This window comes from Scyliorhinus torazame, chromosome 4, assembly GCF_047496885.1.
Source record: "Scyliorhinus torazame isolate Kashiwa2021f chromosome 4, sScyTor2.1, whole genome shotgun sequence".
Classification (NCBI taxonomy): Eukaryota; Metazoa; Chordata; class Chondrichthyes; order Carcharhiniformes; family Scyliorhinidae; genus Scyliorhinus; species Scyliorhinus torazame.
Window position 1 is genome coordinate 154,606,471 of NC_092710.1, and position 25,676 is coordinate 154,632,146.

The 25,676-nt window shown below is 50.2% G+C and overlaps 1 protein-coding gene across 7 annotated transcripts in view; it reads left to right on the forward strand.

Annotated features, from left to right (window-relative positions):
- Window positions 1-25,676, forward strand: part of greb1 (growth regulating estrogen receptor binding 1) — a 563,483-nt gene that overhangs the window by 468,244 nt on the left and 69,563 nt on the right. For all 7 annotated transcript variants that reach the window (XM_072498796.1, XM_072498792.1, XM_072498791.1 and 4 more), the window contains 3 exons: window positions 37-179; window positions 7,749-7,910; window positions 21,505-21,709. In XM_072498796.1, the coding sequence (XP_072354897.1) occupies window positions 37-179; window positions 7,749-7,910; window positions 21,505-21,709 (510 nt within the window). The remainder of the gene's footprint in view (window positions 1-36; window positions 180-7,748; window positions 7,911-21,504; window positions 21,710-25,676) is intronic.

The window sequence follows — 25,676 nt, forward strand, 5'->3', positions numbered from 1 at the left end:
CTGTCTGTTGCTTACCAAAGTTACCTAACTTAACAGGATATAAAGCGAATAAGAAAGAAGATGACATCTATCTGCGACGCCATACAACACGAATGAGGTTGTCCAAGTATGCCGCCTGTAATACATACCACCACTGTGAGCAATGCCATGAATACATGGGGTTCAGTCCCAGGTGCCAGGTATGCATATAGCTAAGATGTTGTTCAGAAATCCAAAGAGTAAAGAGACAAGCCACGATCTGAGCTTATCCTACAAACATACAATTTGTTCCCAAAGCAAAAAGTGTGGCTCTATAAAACCAAGACCCCATTCTGCATGAACCAAACATAAATTGGCACAGCGTATCACATTGTTTTAAAAAAAAAAAAATTTTTTTATTAAAGATTGCACAGAATATCAGTAACAAAATGAAAAAGGAATTCAAGAGGGTTAAGTACAAAACACAATCCAAAAAAGCACCCTCCATACCCCCCTCACCCCTGTGCATATATAATAAATTAACACCTCGACTTCCCACAAGGCAAACATAGCAAATATATACACTCCCTCAGACCCCCCCAGTGTAAATAAACAAAAACAAAAATAAAGTAAACCCCCCCCCCCCCCCCCCCCCGCCTCCGAGTTGCTGCTGCCATTGACCAATGTCTACCGTTCTGCCAGGAAGTCTAAGAACGGTTGCCACCGCCTAAAGAACCCTTGTACCGACCCTCTCAAGGCACATTTCACCCTCTCCAACTTAATAAACCCGCCATATCGTTGATCCAGGAATCCATGCTTGGGGCCTCGCATCCTTCCACTGAAGAAGAATCCTCCGCCGGGCTACCAGGGACGCAAAGGCCAGAATACCGGCCTCTTTCGCCTCCTGCACTCCCGGCTCCTCTGCCACCCCAAATATTGCGAGCCCCTTGACCCTGCAACCTACCACCTTCGACACCGTCCTCGCTACACCCCTCCAGAATTCCTCCAGCGCTGGACATGCCCAGAACATATGGGTGTGATTTGCTGGGCTCCCTGAGCACCTAACACACCTGTCCTCGCCCCCAAAGAACCGGCTCATCCTTGTCCCGGTCATGTGTGCCCGATGCAGCACCTTAAACTGTATGAGGCTGAGCCTCGAGCACAGAGAGGAAGAATTCACCCTCCCTAGGGAATCTGCCCACGTTCCTTCCTCGATCTCCTCTCCCAACTCCTCACACTTACCTTTCACCTCCACCACCGAGGCCTCCTCCTCCTCCTGCATCACCTGGTACGTTTCCGAGATCGTCCCCACTCCCACCCACCCCCCCGAGAGCACCCTGTCCTGTACTGTGCGTGGCAGCAGCCACGGGAATTCCACCACCTGCCGCCTGGCAAACGCCCTTACCTGTAAGTACCTGAAGGTGTTCCCCGGGGGGAGCCCATACTTCTCCTCCAGCTCACCCAGGCTCGTGAACTTCCCATCCACAAACAGGTCTCCCAACCTTCGTATCCCTGCCCTGTGCCACCCCGAAAACCCTCCACCTGTTCTCCCTGGGACGAACCGGTGGTTCCCCCGTATTGGGGTCCACACCGAGGCCCCAGCTTCCCCCCTGTGCCGCCTCCACTGCACCCAGATTTTGAGGGCAGCCGCCACTACCGGGCTCGTGGTATACCTCCTTGGAGGGAGCAGCAGCGGTGCCGTTGCCAGCGCCCCCAGACTTGTACCCACACAAGACGCTGTCTCCAGCCTCTTCCATGCAGCCCCCTCTCCCTCCATCACCCACTTGCGCACCATCGTCGCATTGGCGGCCCAGTAGTACCCACAGAGGTTGGGCAGCGCCAGCCCTCCCTATCTCTACTCCGCTCCAGGAACACCCTTCTCACCCTCTGAGTCCCTCGCGCCCACACAAACCCCATTAAGCTCCTGTTGACCCACCAAAAAAAGGCCTTTGGGATAAACACGGGCGGCATTGGAACAGGAACAAAAACCTTAGGAGCACCGTCATTTTGACTGACTGCACCCTACCCACCAAGGACAGTGGCAACGCGTCCCACCTCTTGAACTCCTCCTCCATTTGCTCCACCAGCCTTGTGAAATTAGGCCTATGCAGGGCCCCCCAGCTCCTGGCCACCTGGACCCCCAAATACCTGAAGCTCCTCTCCGCCCTTTTTAGTGGGAGCTTGCCAATCCCCCACTCCTGGTCCCCTGGGTGAACCACGAACAGCTCGCTCTTCCCCATGTTGAGCTTGTACCCTGAGAAATCCCCGAATTCCCTGAGGATCCTCATTACCTACGGCATTCCCCCCATCGGGTCCGCCACATATAGCAGCAAGCCGTCCGCATAGAGCGACACCCTATGCTCCTCCCCACCCCGCACCAACCCCCTCCAGTTCCTCTACTCCCTCAGTGCCATAGCCAGGGGTTCAATCGCCAGTGCGAAGAGCAGGGAGGACAAGGGACACCCCTGCCTCGTCCCTCGGTGCAACCGAAAGTACTCAGACCTCCTCCTGTTCGTGGCCACACTTGCCATCGGGACCTCGTACAACAGCGTAACCCACCTGACAAACCCCTCCCCAAACCCTCTTCAGCACCTCCCACAGGTACCCCCACTCTACCCTATCGAAGGCTTTCTCAGCGTCCATCGCCACCACTATCTCCGCCTCCCCCGCCCTCGCCGGCATCATGATAACGTTCAGAAGCCTCCACACATTCGCATTCAACTGCCTCCCTTTCACTAACCCCGTCTGGTCTTCATGGATGATCTGCGGCACACAATCCTCAATCCTCGTGGCTAAGACCTTCGCCAGCACTTTGGCATCTACGTTTATCAACGAAATCGGCCTGTAAGACCCACACTGCAGGGGATCCTTGTCCCGCTTCAGGATCAAGGAGATCAGTGCCCGGGACATCGTCGGGGGCAGAGCCCCCCCCCCCTTGCCTCATTGAAGGTCCTAACTAGCAACGAGCCCAACAGGTCCATATATTTTTTATAGAATTTGACCGGGAAACCTTCCGGCCCCGGTGCCTCCCCCGCCTGCATGCTCCCTATCCCTTTGGCCAGCTCCTCCAGCCCAATCGGGGCCCCGAATCCTGCCACCAGTCCCTCCTCCACCTTCGGAAACCTCAATTGGTCCAGAAAGCGGCCCAGCCCTCCCTCCTCCAGTGGGGACTCAGACCGGTACAATTCCTCATAAAAGTCCCTGAAGACCCCATTGATGCCAACCCCACTCTGCACCACACTCCCTTCCCTGTCCTTAACTCCCCCGATCTCCCTAGCTGCGTCCCGCTTCCGAAACTGATGCGCCAGCATCCGGCTTGCCTTTTCCCCATACTCATAAATAGCCCCCTGGGCCTTCCTCCACTGCACCTCCGCCTTCCTGGTGGTCACCAGGTCGAATTCGGCCTGGAGGCTGCGCCTCTTCCTCAGGCACCTCCGCATATCTCCTGTCTACCCTCACCATCTCCCTCTGCTCCCTCCTCTCCTTGTGGGCCCTCATGGAGATCAGCTCTCCCCTAACCACCGCCTTCAGCACCTCCCATACCATCCCCACTCGGACCTCCCCGTTATCGTTGGCCTCCAGGTCCCTCTCTATGCTTCCTCGGACCCGCTCACTCACCTCCTCGTCTGCCAACAGCCCCACCTCCAAGCGCCACAGTGGGCGCTGGTCCCTCTCCTCCCCCAGCTCTAAGTCCACCCAATGCGGGGCGTGATCCGAAATGGCTATCGCCGAGTACTCGGTATCCTCTACTCTCGCTATCAGCACCCTGCTCAAAATAAAAAAGTCGATCCGGGAATAAGTCTTATGGACATGTGAGAAGAATGAAAATTCCCTTGCCCCCGGCCTTGCAAATCTCCAAGGGTCCACCCCTCCCATCTGGTCCATAAACCCCCTCAGCACCTTAGCCGGCGCCGGCTTCCTACCTGTCCTAGACCTGGAGCGATCCAGTGCCGGATCCAACACCGTGTTAAAGTCTCCCCCCATTATCAGGCCCCCCACTTCCAAGTCCGGGATCCGACCCAACATGCGCCCTCATCGTCCCAGTTCGGGGCATACACATTGACCAGTACCACCCTCTACCCCTGCAGCTTACCAGTTACCATTATGTACCTACCGCCATTGTCTGCCACAATGCCCGACGCCTCGAATGACACCTTCTTTCCCACCAAGATCTCCACCCCTCGATTTTTGGCATCCAGCCCCGAATGAAACACCTGACCTACCCACCCTTTCCTCAATCTTACCTGGTCTGCCACCTTAAGGTGTGTCTCCTGGAGCATAACCACATCCGCCTTCAGCCTATTCAGGTGCGCGAACACACGGGCCCGCTTGACCGGCCCGTTCAGTCCCCTTACATTCCAGGTTATCAGCCGGATCAGGGGGCTAACCGCCCCCCACCCCTGTCGACTAGCCATAACCCCTCCTCGGCCAGCCACGCGCCCGCACCCAACGCCCGGCCCGTTCCCCACGGCGGCAGACCCCCATCTCGGCCCCCCCCCCCACTTGCTCCAACTCCCCCTTGACCATAGCCGCAGCAACTCGATTCCCCCCCCCCCCCCCCGGCTAGGACCCATCCTAGCTGCTTTACTCCCCCCATTGCACTTCCGCAAGTCAGCTGACTCCTGCTGACCCCGGCCACTCCCGCCTCTCCTTCGACTCCTCCCATTGTGTGACACACCCTCCTCTTCCATTCCCCATCCGCAGGCTCTCCGCCTCCCCCTTCCATCCCAAGCGCGGGAAACAACCCTCGCTTCCCCGCCCCGGCCCCGCCCCCTCCAGTCCTCAGCGCGGGAAAAAGCCCGTGCTTTCCACCTACCCGGCCCCGCCACCTCTGACGCAGCTCCTTTTACAGGCCCGGTCCCCTCACTCCCGACTCGGACCTCCCCCTCCCCCGCGGGGCCCCATCTCACCGCCGTCCACCCCCCCGTTCCGTTTGCTTACCCCCCTCCAAGAGCCCTCCCGACCAACCCAACTAAAACAGTGCCCAACCCGCCCTAACCACCCTCACCGAACCAGAAAGAAGAAAACAAGAGCAAAGGACCCCCCTCAAAAAGTAACATATCAACCGCAATCCCCAAATGCCCACCCCGACCCTCAGTCTGTGTCCAGCTTCCCGGCCTGAACAAAGGTCCATGCCTTCTCCGGAGACTCAAAATAATGGTGCCGGTCCTTGTAGGTGACCCACAGTCGCGCCGGCTGAAAATGCCAAACTTCACCCCCTTCCTGTGTAGCACCACCTTCGCTCGATTGTACCCGGCCCTCCTCTTCGCCACCTCCGCACTCCAGTCCTGATATATTCGAACCTCCGCGTTCTGCCACCGCTGCTCCTCTCCTTCTTGGCCCACCTGAGCACACACTCCCGATCAGCGAACCGATGGAACCGCATCAGCACCGCCCGCGGAGGCTCGTTAGCCTTGGGCCTCCTCGCCAGCACTCTATGGGCCCCTTCCAGCTCCAGGCGCTTCTGGAAGGACCCCGCTACCATCAGCGAGTTCAACATGGTGACCACATAGGCCCCCACGTCCAGCCCCTCCGGGAGGCCCAGAATCCACAAGTTCTTCCGCCTCGACCGATTCTCCATCTCCTCGAACCACTCCTGCCATTTCTTGTGGAGCGCCTTGTGCGCCTCCACCTTTACTGCCAGGACTAAGATCTCGTACTCGTTGTCGGAGATCTTTTGTCGGGCCTCGCGGATCGCCACCCCCTGGGCCGTCTGTGTCTCCAGCAGCTTATCGACAGAAGCCTTCATCGGCTCAAGCAGGTCCGCTTTAATCTCCCTGAAGCAGCGTTGGATAACCTCCTGTTGCTCCTGCGTCCACTACATCCACGCTGCCTGGTCTCCGCCGCCGCCATTTTGTTCTTCTTCCCTCGCACCTTCTTCGGGTCCACCACCACTTTTTTAGTCGCCCCGGTCCTGGTAAAAGCCATATACCGTCGGGGAACTATTTTACTCTTCTTCCCACAGTGGGAAACGTCGAAAAAATGCCGTCAGGGGCCCTGAAAAGAGCCCAAAATTCAGTTTTTTGCGGGAGCTGCCGAATGTGCGACTTAGCTCCGCATAGCCGCAACCGGAAGTCCACGTATCCCATTGTTACGAGATAGTATATGAGGCTTCCACTATGTCCAATGCTACTTTGAGAGATACCGTCAGCCATTTACTGCAACAGAGTTATCGGAAAAGTTTATTTGTGGAGTAACATTTGCAGGGACAAAAGTCCAGACAAGTTGTTGAATCAGTTAGGATAGTGGTCTGAAGTCAGTCCACAAAGGTTTAATCAAACAAGCTAGTCATACAAAATCCTTTAAGATCTACCTTTTAAATAGAGTTTTGGAGACTGATTCCTTAGAGTCAACATTATAGTCAAAGCAGGATTTATTGAGTTGGATGTGGGAGAAATTACCATTCCTTTGGGCAGACAAAAGTAACGGTTGCACATAATGTGTTGGATATTTTGGAACCCCCTGAATCTGGTGGATTGCGCAGGAGGCTGTGGGTCAGATCCCAAGTGGCAGGGGGGGTAAGTAAGTAGGAAACTCGCCTGTTACAGCAGGAACCTCAGATCCATTCAAAATCAACCAATTACTTGCATGCAATTCATATATAATTCATCATGATTTAATGCAGCCAGCCTGATGAAATGAAACTTACCCAAGCCAGCTCATGACTTAAATGCAAGTTACAACTCTGCAAGAGCACTTTTGACTTGCAAGAGAGTGAGTCACAGGGAGTTGCATTGTCTTCTCTGAGAGTGACAGGTTACCAAGATTGAACAGCCTTCACTGTCTGTACCGAAGCTGCTGGGGAACAAGTCCTAGTAGATTAAAGCCTTCAGTTATGGAATCACTTTGTCTTGAGTGGAATTGATCGCGCATCACGAAGAACAAAAATTCAACTTTTGCTACATTATTCACCTCCCAGCCCAAGATAAGGGGAAATATACACACAACTATATATATTTAACATTTTTTAAATCAATGAATTATGTTAAGTCAGCTCAGACAACTATAAAGGTCCAGATTGCATCATATCCCACTCAAATTGCCTGACACCTAATTGTGAGATGACACAAGGGACTCATTGCTAGCAATTTGAACTACAGTGCACATTGTCACATAATGTTGTATTCTGGACTGCGCAAACACCCGTGGAATAAATAAGCTGCCAATTTTTCAATCTTGTAGTGCAGATAGGAACATAGGAAATAGGAGCTGGACAAAGCCATTCAATCCACCTGCCATTCAACTAGATCATTGCTAATCTTCAACGTCAACACAATTTTCCTGCACCATCGCCATACCCCTTGATATCTTTAATGTCTAGAAATCCATTGATTTCTGTTTTGAACATACTCAATGACTGGGCCTCCACAGCCGCGGAGATAGAATTCCCCCCAAAAATCACCACCCTCTGAATGAAGAAATCCCTCCTCATCTCAGCCCTATAAATGGCCCACTTCATATTCTGGAACTGTGTCCCCTAGTCTAGAACACACCTCCCTCCCCGTCCCAGCCAGGAGAAACATCCTTCCTGCTTCTCCGCTCTCATCCCCTCTAAGATTTTTGTACGCTTCATTGAGATCACCTCTCATTCTTCTAAGCTCTAAAGGATTGCTCCTCATTGGACAATCAAACCGAGCCAGGAATCCAGTCTGGTGAAGCACAGAATCTGACATTTGATTACCGTTGCAGTTCTTCAGAAAGACAGATGTGAACTGCAATGAAGAATGATCTCTTTCGCGGGGCAAAATGTATTCCGAACTAATTTCACTATTCTGTTTGTTTTCTGTTAGCCATATGATTCCACACTCCATGCCTTCACCTTTTCCTGTTCAATCCTGGGAGAGGAAGTCCAGCTTCACTTTATCATCCCCAAATCCAAGGAGCATAATTTTATTTTCAGTCAACCTGCGGGCCAATTGGAAAGCATGAGGTTGCCACTGGTTACTGACAAGGTGAGAAAATATTGCGGGACCGTCACTATTTATTTTCCATTTGTTGTGCTTATAATGAAGGGATGGCGGATCCAACAGGAACACTTAGACATTTTGACAGTTTACTGCCTTTTACTAATGTTTGCAGGTATTTTCCGTAGAGGCAACTGAGAATAATTACTGTGGATTGAGGTGAATTCGGCAATGTTTTTCCCAGAGTGCCTGAAATTTAAAGTGCTTAGGGCTTTGTTTTCCACTATTATTGTAGAGACAAATGCTATCGCCCTGTAGAACAGGTACATCAGATTATTGGTTTCACATCTAGTTTTCCACAAATACCAAGGATGAAATGACTGGTGGAGAAGGGATGGGCCAGCAAAGAACAGGAGTGGGATCAGAAGTGAGAAATGAAGTGAGAAATGACTGATGAGAAAACCTTTTCTCACCAGTCATAAAAAAGTTTGATTGAAGTGGATATTACCAGTAATTCTAGTTTTCCAGTGGAATGGATCTTTATATGGGAGAAATAATCTACATCTTAAAAATAATTTCCACAAAAAATTGTTTCTGTTCCTCCTGCTGAAAATACATAAGATACATGGGGCGGGATTCTCCCAGCCCTGCACCGGGCCGGCCCCCTATAGGGGCCAGAATTAGACGTGGGAGCGGCCCGTTCACGGCGTCGTAAAACGCAACGGCATTTACGACAGCGCGGACACTCTGCCATGGGATTGTAGAATCCTGCCCATGGAATTTACAGTCCAGAAGGAGGCCCTTGGGTCTATTGAGTCTGCACCGGCCATTGGAAAGAGCATCCGACTTAAGCCCACACCTCCACCCTATCCCCGTAACCCTACCTAACCTTTTTGGACACAAAGGGCAATTTAGCTTGGCCAATCCACCTAATTTGCAGGTCTTTGGACTGGCAGAGGAAACCGGAGCACCCGGAGGAAACCCACGGAGATATGGGGAGAAAATGCAGATTCCGCACAGACAGTGACCAAGCCGGGAATTGAACCTGGGACCGTGAAGCAACAATGCTAACCACTGTGCTAACGTGCTGCCCATGAGAGGAGCTGACATGCTTACATATCATTATGACAAGACATTTGTCCTTATTTCACCATATCTGGGAAATTGCTTGCCTTTCCATCCATAAACTCCCTCTACCTATTACTCATACAAATTGAATGATCGACCCAGTGAGGTTTTAATTATGAAATTAAATTAGACCTTTCCTGTGGCATGCAAAAGTCCTCTGCTGTTCTTCACTTCTGTTGGTGAATTTACAGCTTTTTTGAGAAGTGTCAGGTGCGGTCTGAGCTAAATGCCAAACCTGAAATGATTAATATTTTTTCTGCTCATTTGAAAATACCTGACTTTTGTTCAACGTTTTGTTTGGGTTGACGAAAGATTGGATCTCCAATGCCACAGAAGGGAGGCAAAAGTCTCTTGCAGATGCAGGCCATCATTTGACTAGCTTCTTTGCCAATTTCACAACACCATCGGTAGCATGTATTGCTTTTGGCTGGGTCACAATTGAAATGGTTAGTATTAGCAAAATAGACAGCGGCCCAAATTTTGGATCCGATCTAAAATTGGACACTTTAAGTTTAAACTTGGACATTTTAAACCAAGTCACAATCAGTCCCAGGACTGGCCTAATGGAAATTCAAACTTAGCCAAGTTCAAAAACACAGAACACAGACAAACTGTCAGGACATGTCTGGACCTGCTGTCAATCACCCATCAGGAGATAATCGGTCCTATTCATATGGATTGATTGTTTTGCATTGCCCAGATAAAGCTAAACATTCTGGCATCCAGTTTTCCTCCTGTTACCATATATGGAGAGAGGTTACGTTCAAATAATACACCTAGGAATGGACCTTGGGATTGGATTCCTGATGTGCTGCAGAGTTGCAATCAACAACACCATTGAGTATTGCGACCTCTGCCCCGAGTCCTCATTGGCTGATGTTGCTAACTTTTGGTTGGCTCTTAATTCGTAATTTGCTGTTTGTTTAACCTTTGCTCTAGAGTCGCCAGGTATCTTTATGATACCGCCACGAGGTTCAAGTTCAAGTAATGACCAATAACTCAACACACCAATTAGCAAGATTCAAATCAAAACACGTTTATTATACACAGTAAATCACTACTCATGCATAAACTCTACTTTCTAGACTATTCCTATCACTAAAAGACCAATACGTAGCTTCGACTGGCCCACCAGGTCAGGGGAACAAATGGCCTTTCGTTCAGGTCCTGAGTCTGCAGGATTCAAAAGCTGGTATGGACTGGTAGCTAGGAGCGCCTATCTCGTAGCGAGCGTTGACTTGAGACTTACTTGGTTGGTGGCAGCGAGGCAGGTCACTCTCGAGCGTTGGTTCGAGTTGCTGAGTGACACTGCCAAAGAAGGACAATTTGAACTTGGGGGCTTTACTTTATAGTCCCCAGGGGCTTCCCACCCTTCGGGGCGGACCCCGTACCTGGTTCCAAGTGATTGGACTGCGTTCCGATCACTTGGATCTATTTCTCCAATACTGGTGTTGTTCCCTGATCGTTGGGCGGTCCCTAAATGTCCGTTGGCCTTCCTTTGTCTTGGCTCCTGCTGGCGCCGAGGAGTCTGGCTTGGCTTTATTCACCTTAACTGTTGCCATTGTGCCTTGGAATCGCTCATTACTCTGCAGATGGCTGCTGGTTTCAGTGCTGTCTGGTTGTTTTGCAGGTTTCAATATATATGATTTCTGTATTTGCTAGTCTTTGCCTGTGTTGGCTGAATTTCCCTTCAGCCTTTGCGGTTCTCCATTTTAAGTCGGAAAGTGGCCAACCCAGGTGGCTACGCACCCTCCTTGTGATCCCTAACGCGAAGCGTGAAGGATCACATAACTGCGTTGTCTTCATTCCCTGACCCAGTGAACACTCTTCCATGGCCTCTACACTGACCATAACTATGCAAGAAAAATTTTAACTAACAATTTCTATGTGGCGCTATGTCAAAACAGGGACATGCATTACAAAATTTTTTAAGAACGGTACCTCTAACTGTCCTCAATAAACTACACTCACTCAAACATTCACTCATACTAACTTCCTACACAATACAAAATGAAAGCAGCATTTACATTTTTCCTGGCTTGGCAGTCAAGCACAGGGTTGTACAATATTTCCATTTCTTTATTTACAGAAGAACGCAAACGAATGTCCTTTTTTATAGATCGAGGGGTTCGGGGTCTTGGGGATAACTGAACATAGGGGATCTTATTCTGTATACCGGGGTGCGAGCGCGGTAGGCTCTCCTTCTCCATTTTCTCATGCGGATAGTCTGCAAGATGCTGCAGAGTATCGCCAACACTAATAGGGATTCAACTACGTAGGAAAGGGAGCACCATGTTATGAGCTTATCACACCATGATGGTGTGGTGTTGCCTGTTTCTGGGCTCTGGCTGCTATGGGGAAGTGAATCATTAACGGCCAGGGGGGGTTGGGGTCAGGGGGTTCGTGTTCGCGAAATACACGTATGACGTCTTCATTGTTGTCTTCTTTCCTTTTTGTCTCTTCCTTTCTGTTTTGTCTCTTTTCCTGGGGCTTCTGGGGTTCTATGGATCAAGCATAGTTTCTGTTACTATCTTGGTTAATATCTTGTGCGTTAGTATGTCTGTCCTTCAGTGTCAATTTTCCCTTTACAATTTGTCACCATGTGTGACTCCCTCATTTGTTTTTTAAACTGAATATTCAGGACAAGACACACTTAAAAATACTGAAACAGTGCGAGCCGTCTCGCAGGCTGTTCGATTTACCATCCAAATGTTTGAGGATGTAAATAGCTTAGGGATGGCAACCTAAGGGTCGCCTGAAAACAAACCAAAACTTTTTGAACCAAAAGTGCCGAAATGAGGTGCGTATGGGCCGCAGCGGATAAGAATTGGGTGGAATCCCCGGGTAGGACGGTGACCAATGCCGTGTGTGCTCTACCAGAGCGTAGCTGACCAGAGGGGGGTCTTCAAGCAGGGCGGAGACCAATGACGTTTCTCCACTGCCTGAGCAACCGACAAGAACGGGCAAAAAATGTAGTCATCGTCGGGGGTTGCCGTATTGGTTCTACCTTCGAACCAGAAGAGCAGTTATGAACGGGGGTCTGGCAAGCTCTCAGCGGTTTCGGCCGATGAGTGTGCTGGCAAGTTCTCATCGGTTTCTGCAGACAAATATGGCATGGGGCCGTTGAAAACATTTTGCAATCTTACAAACAACATTTAACACTAACAGTAACAAACCACATTAAACAACATGCTGCAGGTTCCATCAGAAAGGACACCGTTTTCTCCCAAGCGGTTCCTTTTAAAACATCATCTGGACACCTCAGTTAACGGTTGCGAACAGGGTCGCAAAGGGGTTCTCGCTTTGGGAGTCAGACTCAAAATCGTCATCTTCTCCCGGATGCCATACTCTCGAATGTATCAGGGCTGATAGGGCTGCATGGTGCGATTTGGGGTCCATCTCGTCGTTCCGGCCGAGCCTGTATGTGTTGTCGCGGTGCCAAAAGGTGGTGTCTAGTTCTGTGGGGACGGAATCGTCATCGTAGGGCGGTGGTCTTTGGTGGGGTTTGTTGAGGAATGTGATGAGGAAGGGATCACTCGAATCGTGGTCAGATTCGCTGGGTGTGGGTCTTGTTGACTGGGGATAGTAGGGAGGCGTGCTGTGGCTATTGTCTGAGTCACAGTCGCTGTCGCTGCTGCTGCTGTCTGTGGGCGTTCCGGGGCGGAGTCTAGCGGTTGGGGGTGGAGTCGAGGGCGAGTCCGTGGATGTGGTGGGCGTGTTGGGGGAGGGTAGGGATACATTGGGTGTGGGCGGGGTGTGGTCTGCTGCGTCGAGCATGACGTGATGTGCGTGGTTGGACTATGGGCCATATGCCTTAAGCTGGTTGATATGGAACCACGCAGTCTTTCCGTTGGGGTCCTTAATTTTATAGACGGAGGGGCTTACTTCGTCCGCAATGGAGTACGGACTCAAATACTTTGGTGACAGGAATGTGCTGGCATTGTAAATTGAGAGCATGACCTGCTGTCCTATCTCAAACTCAGTCGCATGCTCTGTCTTGTCGAAACAGGCCTTGCCCTGTTTCTTCCGTGTGCCTAATCTTACTGCGGCTGCTAGCTGAGCCGTTTTCACATTCTCAACTAGTTGTTTTACTGCGTTCTCGTGTGTGAGGGCCGTCACTTCGGGGCTGGTCAAGTCCAATCCTAATAAAAATTCTGTGCCTTTCAAGGGGTGTCCGGTCATGAGAGTGTGTAGGGTGTAACCTGTGGATGTTGAGACAGTATTTCTTAAAAATATCAGCGCAAAAGGGAGGACTGAATCCCAAGTGGTGTTGTTTTGTTGGACCATTTTTCTGAGGATTGATTTTAGGATCCGATTCATGCGCTCCACGATACCACTTGACTGGGGGTGGTATGCGATGTGGAATTTTTGGGTAATGCCAAATATCGTGATGACGTTCTTCATGACACGTCCCGTAAAATGGGAACCTTGGTCGGATTCAGTGCTGCGGGGGAGTCCCCATCTCATGAAGATGTGGTGGGTTAAGATCTTTGCGGTGGTCTTTGCCGTGTTCGTTCTGGATGGGAATGCCTCTACCCATTTCGTGAAAGTGTCTATGACGACTAATACGTACTTGTGACCATTCCTGCTAGGGGGCAATGGTCCTATAAAATCAATCTGGAGGTTAGTCCAGGGGCCAGGGGTGTGACTAAGTTGAGCTTTCTTTGCGTACCTGTCCGGATTGTTCTGGGCACAGATAAGGCAATTCTCAACGGAGTGCATTACATCTTCTTTTAAACTTGGCCACCAACAGAGCTGCCTGAGGTGGGCTGTAGTGGGATCAATTCCCTGATGCCCATGATTGTCATGGAATAAACAAATAAGTTGATTCCTGTCCTGTTCAGGAACCACATACAGGGTGTCTTTTAACACCACACCGTCATGTGTGGTCAGTGCATTTTTAAATCAATCATAGGGTACTGGAAATTTTCCTTTCAAAATCTCCCTGAGATTGCTATCCTGCTTCTGGGCCTGCACTAAATCCTCAATATTAGTCTGCGAGACCTGAACTGCATTCACTGGTGCGCTTTCGGGGGGTGGCCAAAAATATCCATGCCTGGAACCTGCTTTTGCCAGTGTGTCGGCGTTTACATTTCCAGGTGGGGAGGAACGGTGGTGACTGCGAACTTTAACGATTCCGAATGTCCTGTTCTGTGCTTTTTCTAAAATGTGGCGGAGCAATGGGGCTGAAGGGAGGGGTTTTCCGTCTGCGGAAACAAATCCTCTTGCTTTCCACAGGGGTAGGAATTCTGTAAGGCTATTGCAGACATAGAGGCTGTCCGAGTATATGTCTGCTGGGCTGGGGAAAGAATCTGGGTGATCACAATGTACGCAATGGCTGCTAGTTCTGCTGCCTGCGCGCCTAAGTGGCCTGGTAGCTTTAAGGAGATCTCTTCTAGGGCGCGTCCCTGCGCGTCCTCGACATAAATGCCGCATCCTGTAATGCGCTTCCCTTCTAATACTGTGGAAGAACCATCCACATAAATCCTTAAAGGTGCGCACGTGTCTGTGAGCTGGGGGCTCTGGGGTGAAGTACCTATCTTTCTGGGGGGGGGGTTTCGCAATAAAGGGGCCTGTATTGTGGTGTGGTGAGATGATTTCACATTCATGAGGGGTGCCTGGGTACTGAAGGTTATCGGCTAAGAAAGTGTGGGTCTTGGTCCTTTTAACGGTGATGTCCCGTCCCTGCAAAATAAGGGTCCATCTAGCTGCTCTAATTTGGCTAACTGTACCGTCCTTAAGTCGTCCGTCAAGTAAAGGTTGGGTGCGGGGGGGGTGTTCCATGAGGATTGTGATGGGGTTTAGTCCGGTTATGTAGGAAAAATACTGAACTGCCCAGAAAACTGCGAGCAGGTGCCTTTCACCGGCCGAAAATCCCTGCTCCACAGGATCTAAAAGTCTGGAGGCGTAAGCCACTGGTCTTAACTGTTCGTGATGTTCCTGGAGGAGCACGGCCGAAAGGGTGCGGCCGGTGCTAGCTATCTCTATAGCGTATGGGGAAAGTGAGTCTGGAACTTGTAGCGCGGGGGCTGCAATGAGGGCTCTTTTCAAAGCATCCACAGCATCCGTATGCTGCGGAAGCCATTCCCAAGGGGCTCCTTTCTTTAGGAGTTCCGAGAGGGGTGCTGCCTTGCTGGCGAAACCGTCAATGTGGTTTCGGCAGTAGCCAACCAGTCCTAAAAACGAGTGGAGGGCTGAAACATTCTGGGGAAGGGGCTCTTTGGCAATCAAGTCAATTCTTTTGTGCTCGATCTTGCGTTTACCGTGCGTGATAATTGTACCCAAATATATCACTTTGTTTTCCAAAATCTGGGCCTTTTTGGGGTTTACTTTACAACCAATTTTCTGTAAGAGTTCCAGGAGTTCGTCCAGAAGCTCGATGTGCTCTGCCTTGGTGTCTGTCTGCAGTAATAGGTCGTCCACATACTGGACCAGACATTTGGGGCGAGAAACCTTTGCTAATCCATTTGCCAGCTGTCGGTGGAAAATGGAGGGGGAGTTGTGGAATCCTTGTGGAAGACATGCCCACGTGTACTGTTGATTTTTAAAAGTGAAGGCAAATTTGTATTGGCACGCTTTTGCCAATGGAATGGACCAGAATCCATTACTGACATTCAAAACCGTAAAATATTGTGAGTTGAGTCCCTGTTTGAGCATGGTCTTGGGACTTGTGGCTACCGTGGGGGCTGCTGCGGGGGTGACTTTGTTGAGTTCCCGGTAATCGATGGTCAGTCGTCATGATCCATCGGGCTTTCTCACTGGCCAAATCGAGGCATTATTAGTGGAGGCTACTGATCTGAGTACGCCCTGCTCTAATAAGCTGTCGATAACTTTTGCAATTTCTCCCTCTGCCTCTTGGGGAAATCCGGATTGCTTTTGGGGTCTAGGGTCAGGTCCTGTGATTTGAACGGAACCAGTCATCCAGCCACAGTCGTGTTTGTGGGTCGCGAATGCTGTCCTGTGCTTCTGCAGAACTGCCCTAACCTGCTTGTCTGTGCTAATCGTGGTCGGGTCAAACCAGAAATCGCCGACTGCGCTAATCTTGTTTGCGTATTCACCTATTGTGAGCGTTGCGGGGGCTCTTGCTGATTTTGCCATTCTCCAAACACATTGGTTTAGTGGATCAAAGGACAGGTTGTGGGAATTCATAAAATCGATTCCCAAAATGTGTTCTGCTGTGTGGGGTAGATCGACTAAAACTATGGGGTGTTTTGTCATTATATTGCCGATCTGAATGGGTACAGGGGCTGTGATGTGTCGCTGCTGTGAGTGGCCTGTGAAGCCACTGAGGGTGATGGTGGCTGTAGTGGGTCACGTGTCTTTCTGGAATATGGTGGAGGAATTGATTGTGGTGCGGGACCCTCCTGTGTCCCAGAGAAATTCGATGGGCTGTCCCCGTATCTTTGCTGCAACTACTGGTCGGCCGGACCTATCCCAAAGGGTGTTGCAGACCCAACTGGGGGAGCCCGAACACCGTTGGTCCATTCCGTTCAGGTCCGTCTGGTCTGAACAGGTGCTCACGCTATGGATGAGCTCTGTCCTATTCTTATTCAGAGTGCCTGCCTGCTGGGCTCTCTGTGGCTTTCGTGGGGCATTGCATTCTCGTGCAAAGTGTCCTAACTGTCCACATGTTTTAACACTCCTGTGGCTTTTGCGGGGGGCTGTCCCTGCCTTCGTTCACCCATGCGGGGTTCTGGTGCGTTTTCACTGCTTGGATGTCTGCTTCTGCCTGCTGTTCCTCGGGTTTCCTAACTGCGGGGTTGTTTTGTACAGACTGCTCCCAGGCACGGGACAATCTTTTTAAAACCCATTTCTCATTGTGGGCTTCCTCTGAGGGGTCATAATTCGTACAGGCTTTTTGTCCTGCCTCTGTGGCATGGGAGATAAGGGTGCGGGTCCATTTGGCCATACCGTCTTGGGACAAATGGCACGTTCTAAATTACCGAAAACTGCTGTGAAATGAATCCACAGGCATCCAGCAAACGCTGTGGGATGTTCTGTCTTTTTCTGCCTGCACTTATTCAGGCCTTCTACAGGGTCACCTCTGTTGTAGCCGATCGCATCTAGGATCGCTGCGTGCATCTCTGCAAGGGTGCCTCCTCCTACATTCTGTGGGTCGGGAAGGGCTGCTACGACTAAAGGGTTTAAGCTCAAAACTGTGAGCTTCACGTGCTCACGCTCATCCAGGCCGTACATGGTCGCCTGCTGCTTTACTCTGGCAAAGAAGTGGTGGGGGTCTGAGGTGGGGAGGAATGGTGTGATTTTCTCGCACGCGTCCCGTAATTGGGGCACGGTTAAGGGGGTGGTATAAAGAAATTCTGTATCTCCGTCCGATGTGACTGTGCGGTGGGTGGTTACTGGATTCATTGGTGCCTGAACTATCTGCTCTGTGGGGGGTTGGGGCGCTTTTCTCTTCTGGGGCTTTCATTGCGCACATGTTCCCTGAACATATCTATGTGTGGTCTCATTTAATTCTTCCCAATCCGGGCCGTCTTCTGCATCTAAGTGGGATCCAAAGGTGCTGTGGAATCCATTCTGAACTGAAAGCAAAGACTGCAGTTCTGCAATCTGCTTCCTGCACTTCGCATGATCTAGTGAGCTCTGTCTGTGCTCCGTGGTGGCAGCATGGAGCACTCTTAATGCTGCTTTCAGGTCGCTACACTGCCTTTGCAATGCCTCTACCTGTTTCTCTGTTTCCTCTCTTACCAGGACTGCACGTTGCGTGTCCTGATAGGCCTTTTCGTACTGTGTCTGGAAGCTGCTTAGGTGCGCCAGACAAGACTGGTGTGCCCACTTGGCATCATCCACCTCTCCGTCCTTTTCTGCTAACTTCCTTCTCAACTCTATGTTCTCTTTCTCAACCTGACTTACATCAACCTTGCTCATTCAATGTACGCCTTCTATCTCTTTACAGAGCGTCCAAACGACCTCCTCTGTGCCTCGCAATTGTGCCAAACAGGACACGATTGCCATCGGCTTGCGAGCTTTTCCCAAGCTTTTCTTCTGAATCTCTGACAGGTTCTCCCACCAAGTATGTCCTGTACTCCCGGGTCCTGTTTCCTTATTGTCACAGAATTCGCTCCAAAGGGGCCATCCTTTCTCTTTGAGGTACTTTCTGATTTCCTCTTCCCAAACGGGACACTGTCCTACTGTACTGCTGGTCGCTGCGACCACAAATTCTTCGGGGTTCATGAGGCGTTGCATTGCCTGCATTGCCATCTTTCCTCTCTGAATACCTCCCTTAAAATGTGGAACAAGGGGTATTAAGGCGGTGCTGTAATTACGGGTACGGCTTTCACTATTTTCCGGAATACAAACTCCCGACAGTTTTTTCGCAACAAAATCTATCAGTTTTACCTTATAGCCTTGTTAGTTACGCATGCATTAACACACTTCCGAATTATGAGGATTGATCAGAACTGCTTGAACACTTGTGGTTTTTCTGTTCCCAATTGGATTTCTAATTCAAATTTTGGGTACTCCCGGAGTGGTTAAGCTACTTCTAGACTGGGTCCCGTCAGGATGTTGCCAGTAATATGTTGCTAACTTTTGGTTGGCTCTTAATTCGTAATTTTCTCTGTTTGTTTAACCTTTGCTCTAGAGTCGCCAGGTATTTTTATGATACCGCCACGAGGTTCAAGTTCAAGTAATGATCAATAACTCAACACACCAATTAGTAGGATTCAAATCAAAACACATTTATTACACAGTAAATCACTACTCATGCATAAACTCTATTTTCTAGACTATTCCTATCACTAAAAGGCCAATACTTAGCTTTGGACTGACCCACCAGGTCAGGGGAACAAATGGCCTTTCGTTCAGGTCCGAGTCTGCAGGATTCAAAAGCTGGTATGGACTGGTAGCTAGGAGCGCCTATCTCGTAGTGAGCGTTGACTTGAGGCTTACTTGGTTGGCGGCAGCGAGGCAGGTCACTGTCAAGGGTTGGTTCGAGCTGCTGAGTGACCCTGCCAAAGAAGGACGATTTGAACTTGGGGGCTTTACTTTATAGTCCCCAGGGGCTTCCCGCCCTTCGGGGCGGACCCCGTACCTGGTTCCAAGTGATTGGACTGCGTTCCGATCACTTGGATCGATTTCTCCAATACTGGAGTTGTTCCCTGATCGTTGGGCGGTCCCTAAATGTCCGTTGGCCTTCCTTTGTCTTGGCCACTGCTGGCGCCGAGGAGTCTGGCTTGGCTTTATTCACCTTAACTGTTGCCATTGTGCCTTGGAATCGCTCATTACTATGCAGATGGCTGCTGCATTACTATGCAGATGGCTGCTGGTTTCAGTGCTGTCTGGTTGTTTTGCAGGTTTCAATATACATGATTTCTGTATTTGCTAGTCTTTGCCTGTGTTGGCTGAATTTCCCTTCAGCCTTTGCGGCTCTCCATTTTAAGTCGGAAAGTGGCCAACCCAGGTGGCTACACTGAGGGCCAGAGAAATTTCTGGCAAGGCGCGAAGAGGGTATAAAGATCGACCACCAGGACCCTCCCCAGCAAAGACTCGTGGAGGTATCAGAGAAGATTGGATGACACCAGAGATGGAAGAAAGCAGCGAGTGTGACCCACCTTCGCGACAAAGGCTCTGAGGAGTCGAGACTTGGACAATCGGACCCGCGACTTCAATTAGTCCATCAGCTCGGGAGGTTTCCAGAATCTTGGGATCATTTAGTATTGTTTTGGGACAGTTTAAGAAGGGTAACATTTTACTGCTTGATAAATAAATTAGGTTGTATCATATACTTGTATTTGTCCTTTGTTCATCTCGCAAAGAAAGACACCGGGTAAAATGTTGAGTAATAAACTGGTCGAAGTGTCTGAGGTTTTACAGACAACAATACACATCCATTTGAGGGAAGGCAGGAGTGAAAGAAATTTACTTCTTGCTGATCAATGTGAATATGGTGAGGGAAAGTGTTTGGCTTCAGTCAGTCTAGTTGTGAAATGTGTGCTTTGTGATATTGATGGACTGTTCAGTGATCCATTGGAAGAAGATGGGTTCTGGGATCACTAAATGTATTGAGAATGAAAATGAGTCGCTGATCATGTTCCATGCGGGAAATGACTGGAACCTAATTGGAAGAAACAAGTTTTAAAGTATTCAGACATCATCCCTACAGGCGTTGATGGGTCAATTGATCTCTTAATATATTTATGCCTTGTCTCTGAAAGGTGCAACAGTGAGTGTGCAACTGTTTAATTTTACCTGATAAGATGAGGACAGATATGAGAATGAGCTCCAGAAGCTTCCAGGGTTTGTACAGTGAAGATGAATTCAGCAGAAACTTTAATCCTTGACCCGACTGATGTCCAGAAAAAAGAAAAGTTCAAACAAATATTTTACTAGGCAGGATTCTCCACTGGCTGACTCCGAATTTGGGAAACGCGATTGGGCGGAGAATAGGTTCCAACGGCAAAAGCGTGGCGGGTGGCGATTTGACGCCAAATCGCAATTCACCAGTGCCTTGACAGCGGTGTCAATGTGGTCCGGATCCCGTGTACAATAAACACCGTTTCCATATCATTAGCAGGCCTGACCCGGTATTCTCAGGGGCCTCCGCGATTCTCCTCCTCCAATGGGCCGAGTTCCCGATGGCGCGGCTCACGTGTGCGTTGTGGCTGCTGAGGGAGAGAGGGGGGTATGGAAAATATCCAATATCGCCGTAGTGTGCTCACAGTTGTGCTGCTGGCCGGGGAGCTTCTGCCTGGGCCGGGAGGAGGGGGGGGGGGGGAGTAGCGGGCAGTGGCCAGGAGGTAGGCTGTGGGGTCGGCTGGACAAGCACAAAACACCATTGCCGCAGCCGGAAAGGCAGCCATGCAGCTGCGCAGGCTGCTGACAGCCCACTGTGAATTTAGGGCCACGGGTCATATAGGTGTCTCCCCAGGCCACCTCCCTAGGTGCCCTCTGGCCCCAGCTGATCCATCAGGTGTATGGGTGCACTCCAGCGCAACCAGTGCCATTCTGTTGGCTGGGATGGTGTGTGTGGGGAGTGTAGTGTGCATATGCAGCTGCAGCTTGTCAGCCTCCCGAGTATCATTCACGAACCCGGCGAATCCCGCACAATTTCTCATTGGAATCGGTCGTGTTCCACCTGGCGCAGGTGTTAGCCCCTCCACAGGTCCAGGTTCGCCGCCAGTTTTGCTGTCGTGAAAGTCCATGAATCCTGTCCTGGCGTCAACACTTAGTCTCAGGAACGGAGAATCCAGCCCACTGTATTTTTAAAAAAAATTTAGAGTACCCAATTCATTTTTTCCAATTAAGAGGCAATTTAGGGTGTCCAATCCACCAACCTTGCACATCTGTGGGGCGAAACCCACGCAAACACAGGGAGAATGTGCAAACTCCACATGGACAGTGACCCAGAGCCGGGATCGAACCTAGGACCTCGGCGCCATGAGGCAGCAGTGCTAACCCACTGATATATCTTGTTAAATTCTAGTCGTTTAATATTCCTCAAATTTACATTTATTGAATCACAGCATGATGGTTTATAAAATCTGTTTTGTCCCAGAATCCAGACTGCATAAAGAGCCCAGTCTTTACACCTACAACTGGACGTCACGAACATGGCCTCTTCAATCTGTATCACGCTATGGATGGTGCTAGCCATTTGCATGTGCTAGTTATCAAGGAGTATGAGATGGCAGTGTATAAGAAATATTGGCCAAACCACATCATGCTAGTCCTGCCCAGCATCTTCAACAACTCTGGAGTTGGTATGTTTCAAAAGTAATTTGAGTCATTTTCTTTTGTATTAATTTAGACATTTCTGTAAAATCACAGTTGGTAAAACAGCCTTTCACTCAAACCTCTTGTTATCAATTTTGAAATGCTTTAGTTGGATAAAGTTTTGTCCATTTCTGAGTTCCATCTGGAGTAAAGCTTTTGATGCAGTGTTAATGCCTTTTTGGTAGCCCACAGTCTCAAATTGCTTGTGCCAAGTTTTTAAAGGAGTATATATATATACATCAAAGCATACATGGATATAAAATAGAAGCAGGAGGCAGCCATTTGGCCCTTTTAGCCAGCTCCACCGTTCATTATGATCATGGCTGATCATCAATTCAATACCCTGATTCAACCCCCCCCCCCCACCGCCCCCCATATCCCTTGATCCCTTTAGCCCAAGAGCTACATCTAACTCCTTGAAATTACACACTGTTTTGGCCTCAACTACCTTTTGTGGTAGTGAATTCCACAGATTCACCACTCTCTGGGCGAAGAAATTTCATAGAATTTACAGTGCAGAAGGAGGCCATTCGGCCCATCGAGTCCGCACCTGCTCTTGGAAAGCGCACCCTACCCAAGGTCAACACCTCCACCCTATCCCCATAACCCAGCAACCCCACCCAACACTAAGGGCAATTTTGGACACTAACAGCAATTTATCATGGCCAATCCACCTAACCTGCACATTTTTGGACTGTGGGAGGAAACCGGAGCACCCGGAGGAAACCCACGCACACACGGGGAGGATGTGCAGACTCCGCACAGACAGTGACCCAAGCCGGAATCGAACCTGGGATCCTGGAGCTGTGAAGCAATTGTGCTATCCACAATGCTACCGTGCTGCCCAAATTTCTCCTCACAATCCTAAAAGGTTTACCCCTGACCCCTAGTTCGGGACTATTCTTTCTGAATCTACCCTATCTGATCCTGTTAGAATTTTATAAGTTTCTATGATTCTCTCAAATCTTCTAAACTCCAACGAATAGAATCCTAACCGCACCAATACCCTATACAATTGCAGTAAAAATTACTATTCCTATACACAAATCCTCTCGCTATGGAGGCCAACATACCATTTCCCTCCTTTACTGCCTGCTGTACCTGCGCACTTACTTTCAGCAGCTGATGCACGAGAGCACCAAGGTCTCACTGAGTATCCACCTCTCTCAATTTACCCCCATTCAAATAATAATCTGCCTTCTTATTTTTGCTACCAAAGCAGATAGCCTCATATTTATCCACATTTTACTGCATCTGCCATGCAAATGTCCACTCACCAAGCCTGTCCATATCCCGCTGAAGCATTTCGGCATCCTCCTCACAACTCACCCTCCCACCCAATTTTGTATCATCTGCAAATTTGGAGATAATTCATTTTGTTCCCTTGTGTAAATCATTAATATATAATGTGAACAGCTGGAATCCTAGCACAGTTCTCTGTGGTAATCCACTAGTCACTGCCTGTCACTCGGAAAAAGATCCATTTATTCCAACTTTTTGCTTCCTGTCTGCGAACCAGCTTTCTATCCATCTCAAGACACTACCAGCAAAAATCATGCGCTTTAACTTTACATAGTAATCTGCGATATGAGACCTTTTTAAAATCCTTCTGAAAGTGTAAATAAACCACATCCACCGGTTCTCCCTCGTCAACTCTACCAGTTGCATCTTCAAAGAATTCTAGTCGATTTCTCGAGCACGATTTCCCTTTCATAAATTCATGCTGACGTTGTCTGATTGTACCACTGCTTTCCAAATGCTGTGCAATGAAATCCTCGAAAATGGACTCGAGCAACTTCCCTCCTACCAACTTTAGGCTCACTGGTTGTGGTTCCCTGTTTTCTCTCTACCTCCCCTTTTGAATAGCAGGGTTATATTAGCTCCCTCCAATCTGTAGGAACCATTCGAAAGTCAAAAGAATTTTGCAAAATTACCCCAAATGGATCTACGATTTCTAGGGCCACTTCCTTAAGTATTCTGGGATGAAGTTTATCAGGCCCTGGAGATTTATCTGCCATTAATTTCCTCAAAAGACCTCTGGTTACGGCTATGCGAAGCTAAGCCGCAGGTTCGGCGGCTCCCGCTAAAACGGTCTTTTGGGCTCTCCAGAGGAGCCCCAACGGAAATTTTTCGACGACTTCCAGTGTGGGAAGGTGATAGCAAGGTCCAACCCCCATAATATGGATTGGACCAGGAGCGGAGCGGTCAAAAAAGCGTTTTTGGAGCAGCGAAAATTGCGAGGGAGAAAAAACAAGATGGCGGCGGGCAGAGATCAAGCGGCATGGGTGCAGGAGCAGCAGGAGTTTCTCAATCGCTGCTTTGAGGAGCTGAAGAAAGAGGTGCTGGTGCCAATGCTGACGGCGATCGAGGGGTGAGTGGAGACCCAGAAGGCCCAAGGGGTGGCGATCCGGGAGGTGCGGGAAAAAAACACAGAACGAGGATGAGATCTTGGGCCTGGCGGTGAAGATGGAGGCACACGAGGCGCTGCACAAGAGGTGGGCGGAAAGATTCGAGGACCTGGAGAACAGGTTGAGGAGTAAGAATCTTCGGATTCTGGGTCTCCCTGAAGGAGTGGAGGGGGCCGATGCCGGGGCATATGTGAGCACGCTGCTCAACTCGCTGATGGGTGCGGGGGCCTTTCCGAGTCCCCTGGAGCTCGAAGGGGCTCATTGGGTCCTGGCGAGGAGACCCAAGGCCAACGAGCCGCCAAGGGCGGTAGTGGTGAGGTTTCACCGTTTCGTGGATAGAGAATGTGTCTTGAGATGGGCCAAGAAAGAGCGGAGCAGCAGGTGGGAGAATGCGGAGATCCAAATCTATCAGGACTGGAGTGCAGAGGTGGCAAAGAAGAGAGCTGGTTTTAATCGGGCCAAGGCGGTGCTCCATCGGAAGGGGGTGAGGTTCGGAATGCTGCAGCCAGCGCGATTGTGGGTCACGTTTCAGGATCGACACCACTACTTCGAAACGCCTGAGGAGGCTTGGACCTTTATACAAACTGAAAAGTTGGACTCAAACTGAGGGTTCATGGTTGTGGGGGGATGTCGGTTGTACACAGGGTTTTAACTAGGCTTAGGGAATGTTCCACGAGTTGGGTGATGGGTGGGGATGGGGGAAGAGATCTGATGGGGAGACTGTGAGAGAATGTGGGCGCAGGTGCTGGAGGGAGGGGAAGCCCGGGGATGGGGGAATTGAGATAAGGCCACAACAGGAGCGGCGCCAGAGGGGGCGGGGCCGGCTCACGAAAGCTCAGGCTTTTTCCCGCACTGGGGAAGGATGGAGGGGGGGGGGGGCGGTGGAGGAGCGCACACTGATTGCTGGGGAGGGGGGGATTCCCACATGGGGGGGGGTCAATGGGACGGCGGGGGAGGCCGGGGTCAGCAGGAGTCAGCTGACTTACGGGAGTGTTATGGGGGGAGCAAAAGAGCTAGATACGGATCTAGCGGGGGAGGGGAGGGGGGGGGGGGAAATAGGGTTGCTGCTGCATTGGCCAGTGGGGAACTGGAAACAGACGAGGTGGTTGGGGCGGGAACCCCCCGTCTGGGGGACTGGAGGGTGCGGGAGGCGCGGGCATGGGACTGGCCTAGAAAACGAGATGGCTAGTCGGCAGGGGTGGAGGGTGGGAAGCCCCCCAATTCGGCTGATAACTTGGAATGTGGGGGGCCTGAATGGGCCGGTTAAGAGGGCCCGAGTGTTCGCGCACTTAAAGGGACTGAAAGCAGACGTGGTCATGCTTCAGGAGACACATTTGAAGGTGGCAGACCAGGTCAGGTTAAGAAAGGGATGGGTAGGACAGGTATTCCATTCGGGGCTGGATGCGAAGAACAGAGGGGCGGTAATACTGGTGGGGAAGCGGGTGTCGTTTGAGGCCAAGAATATTGTAGTGGACAATGGAGGTCGATACATGATGGTGAGCGGTAGGTTGCAGGGGGTGTGGTTGGTACTGGTAAACGTATACGC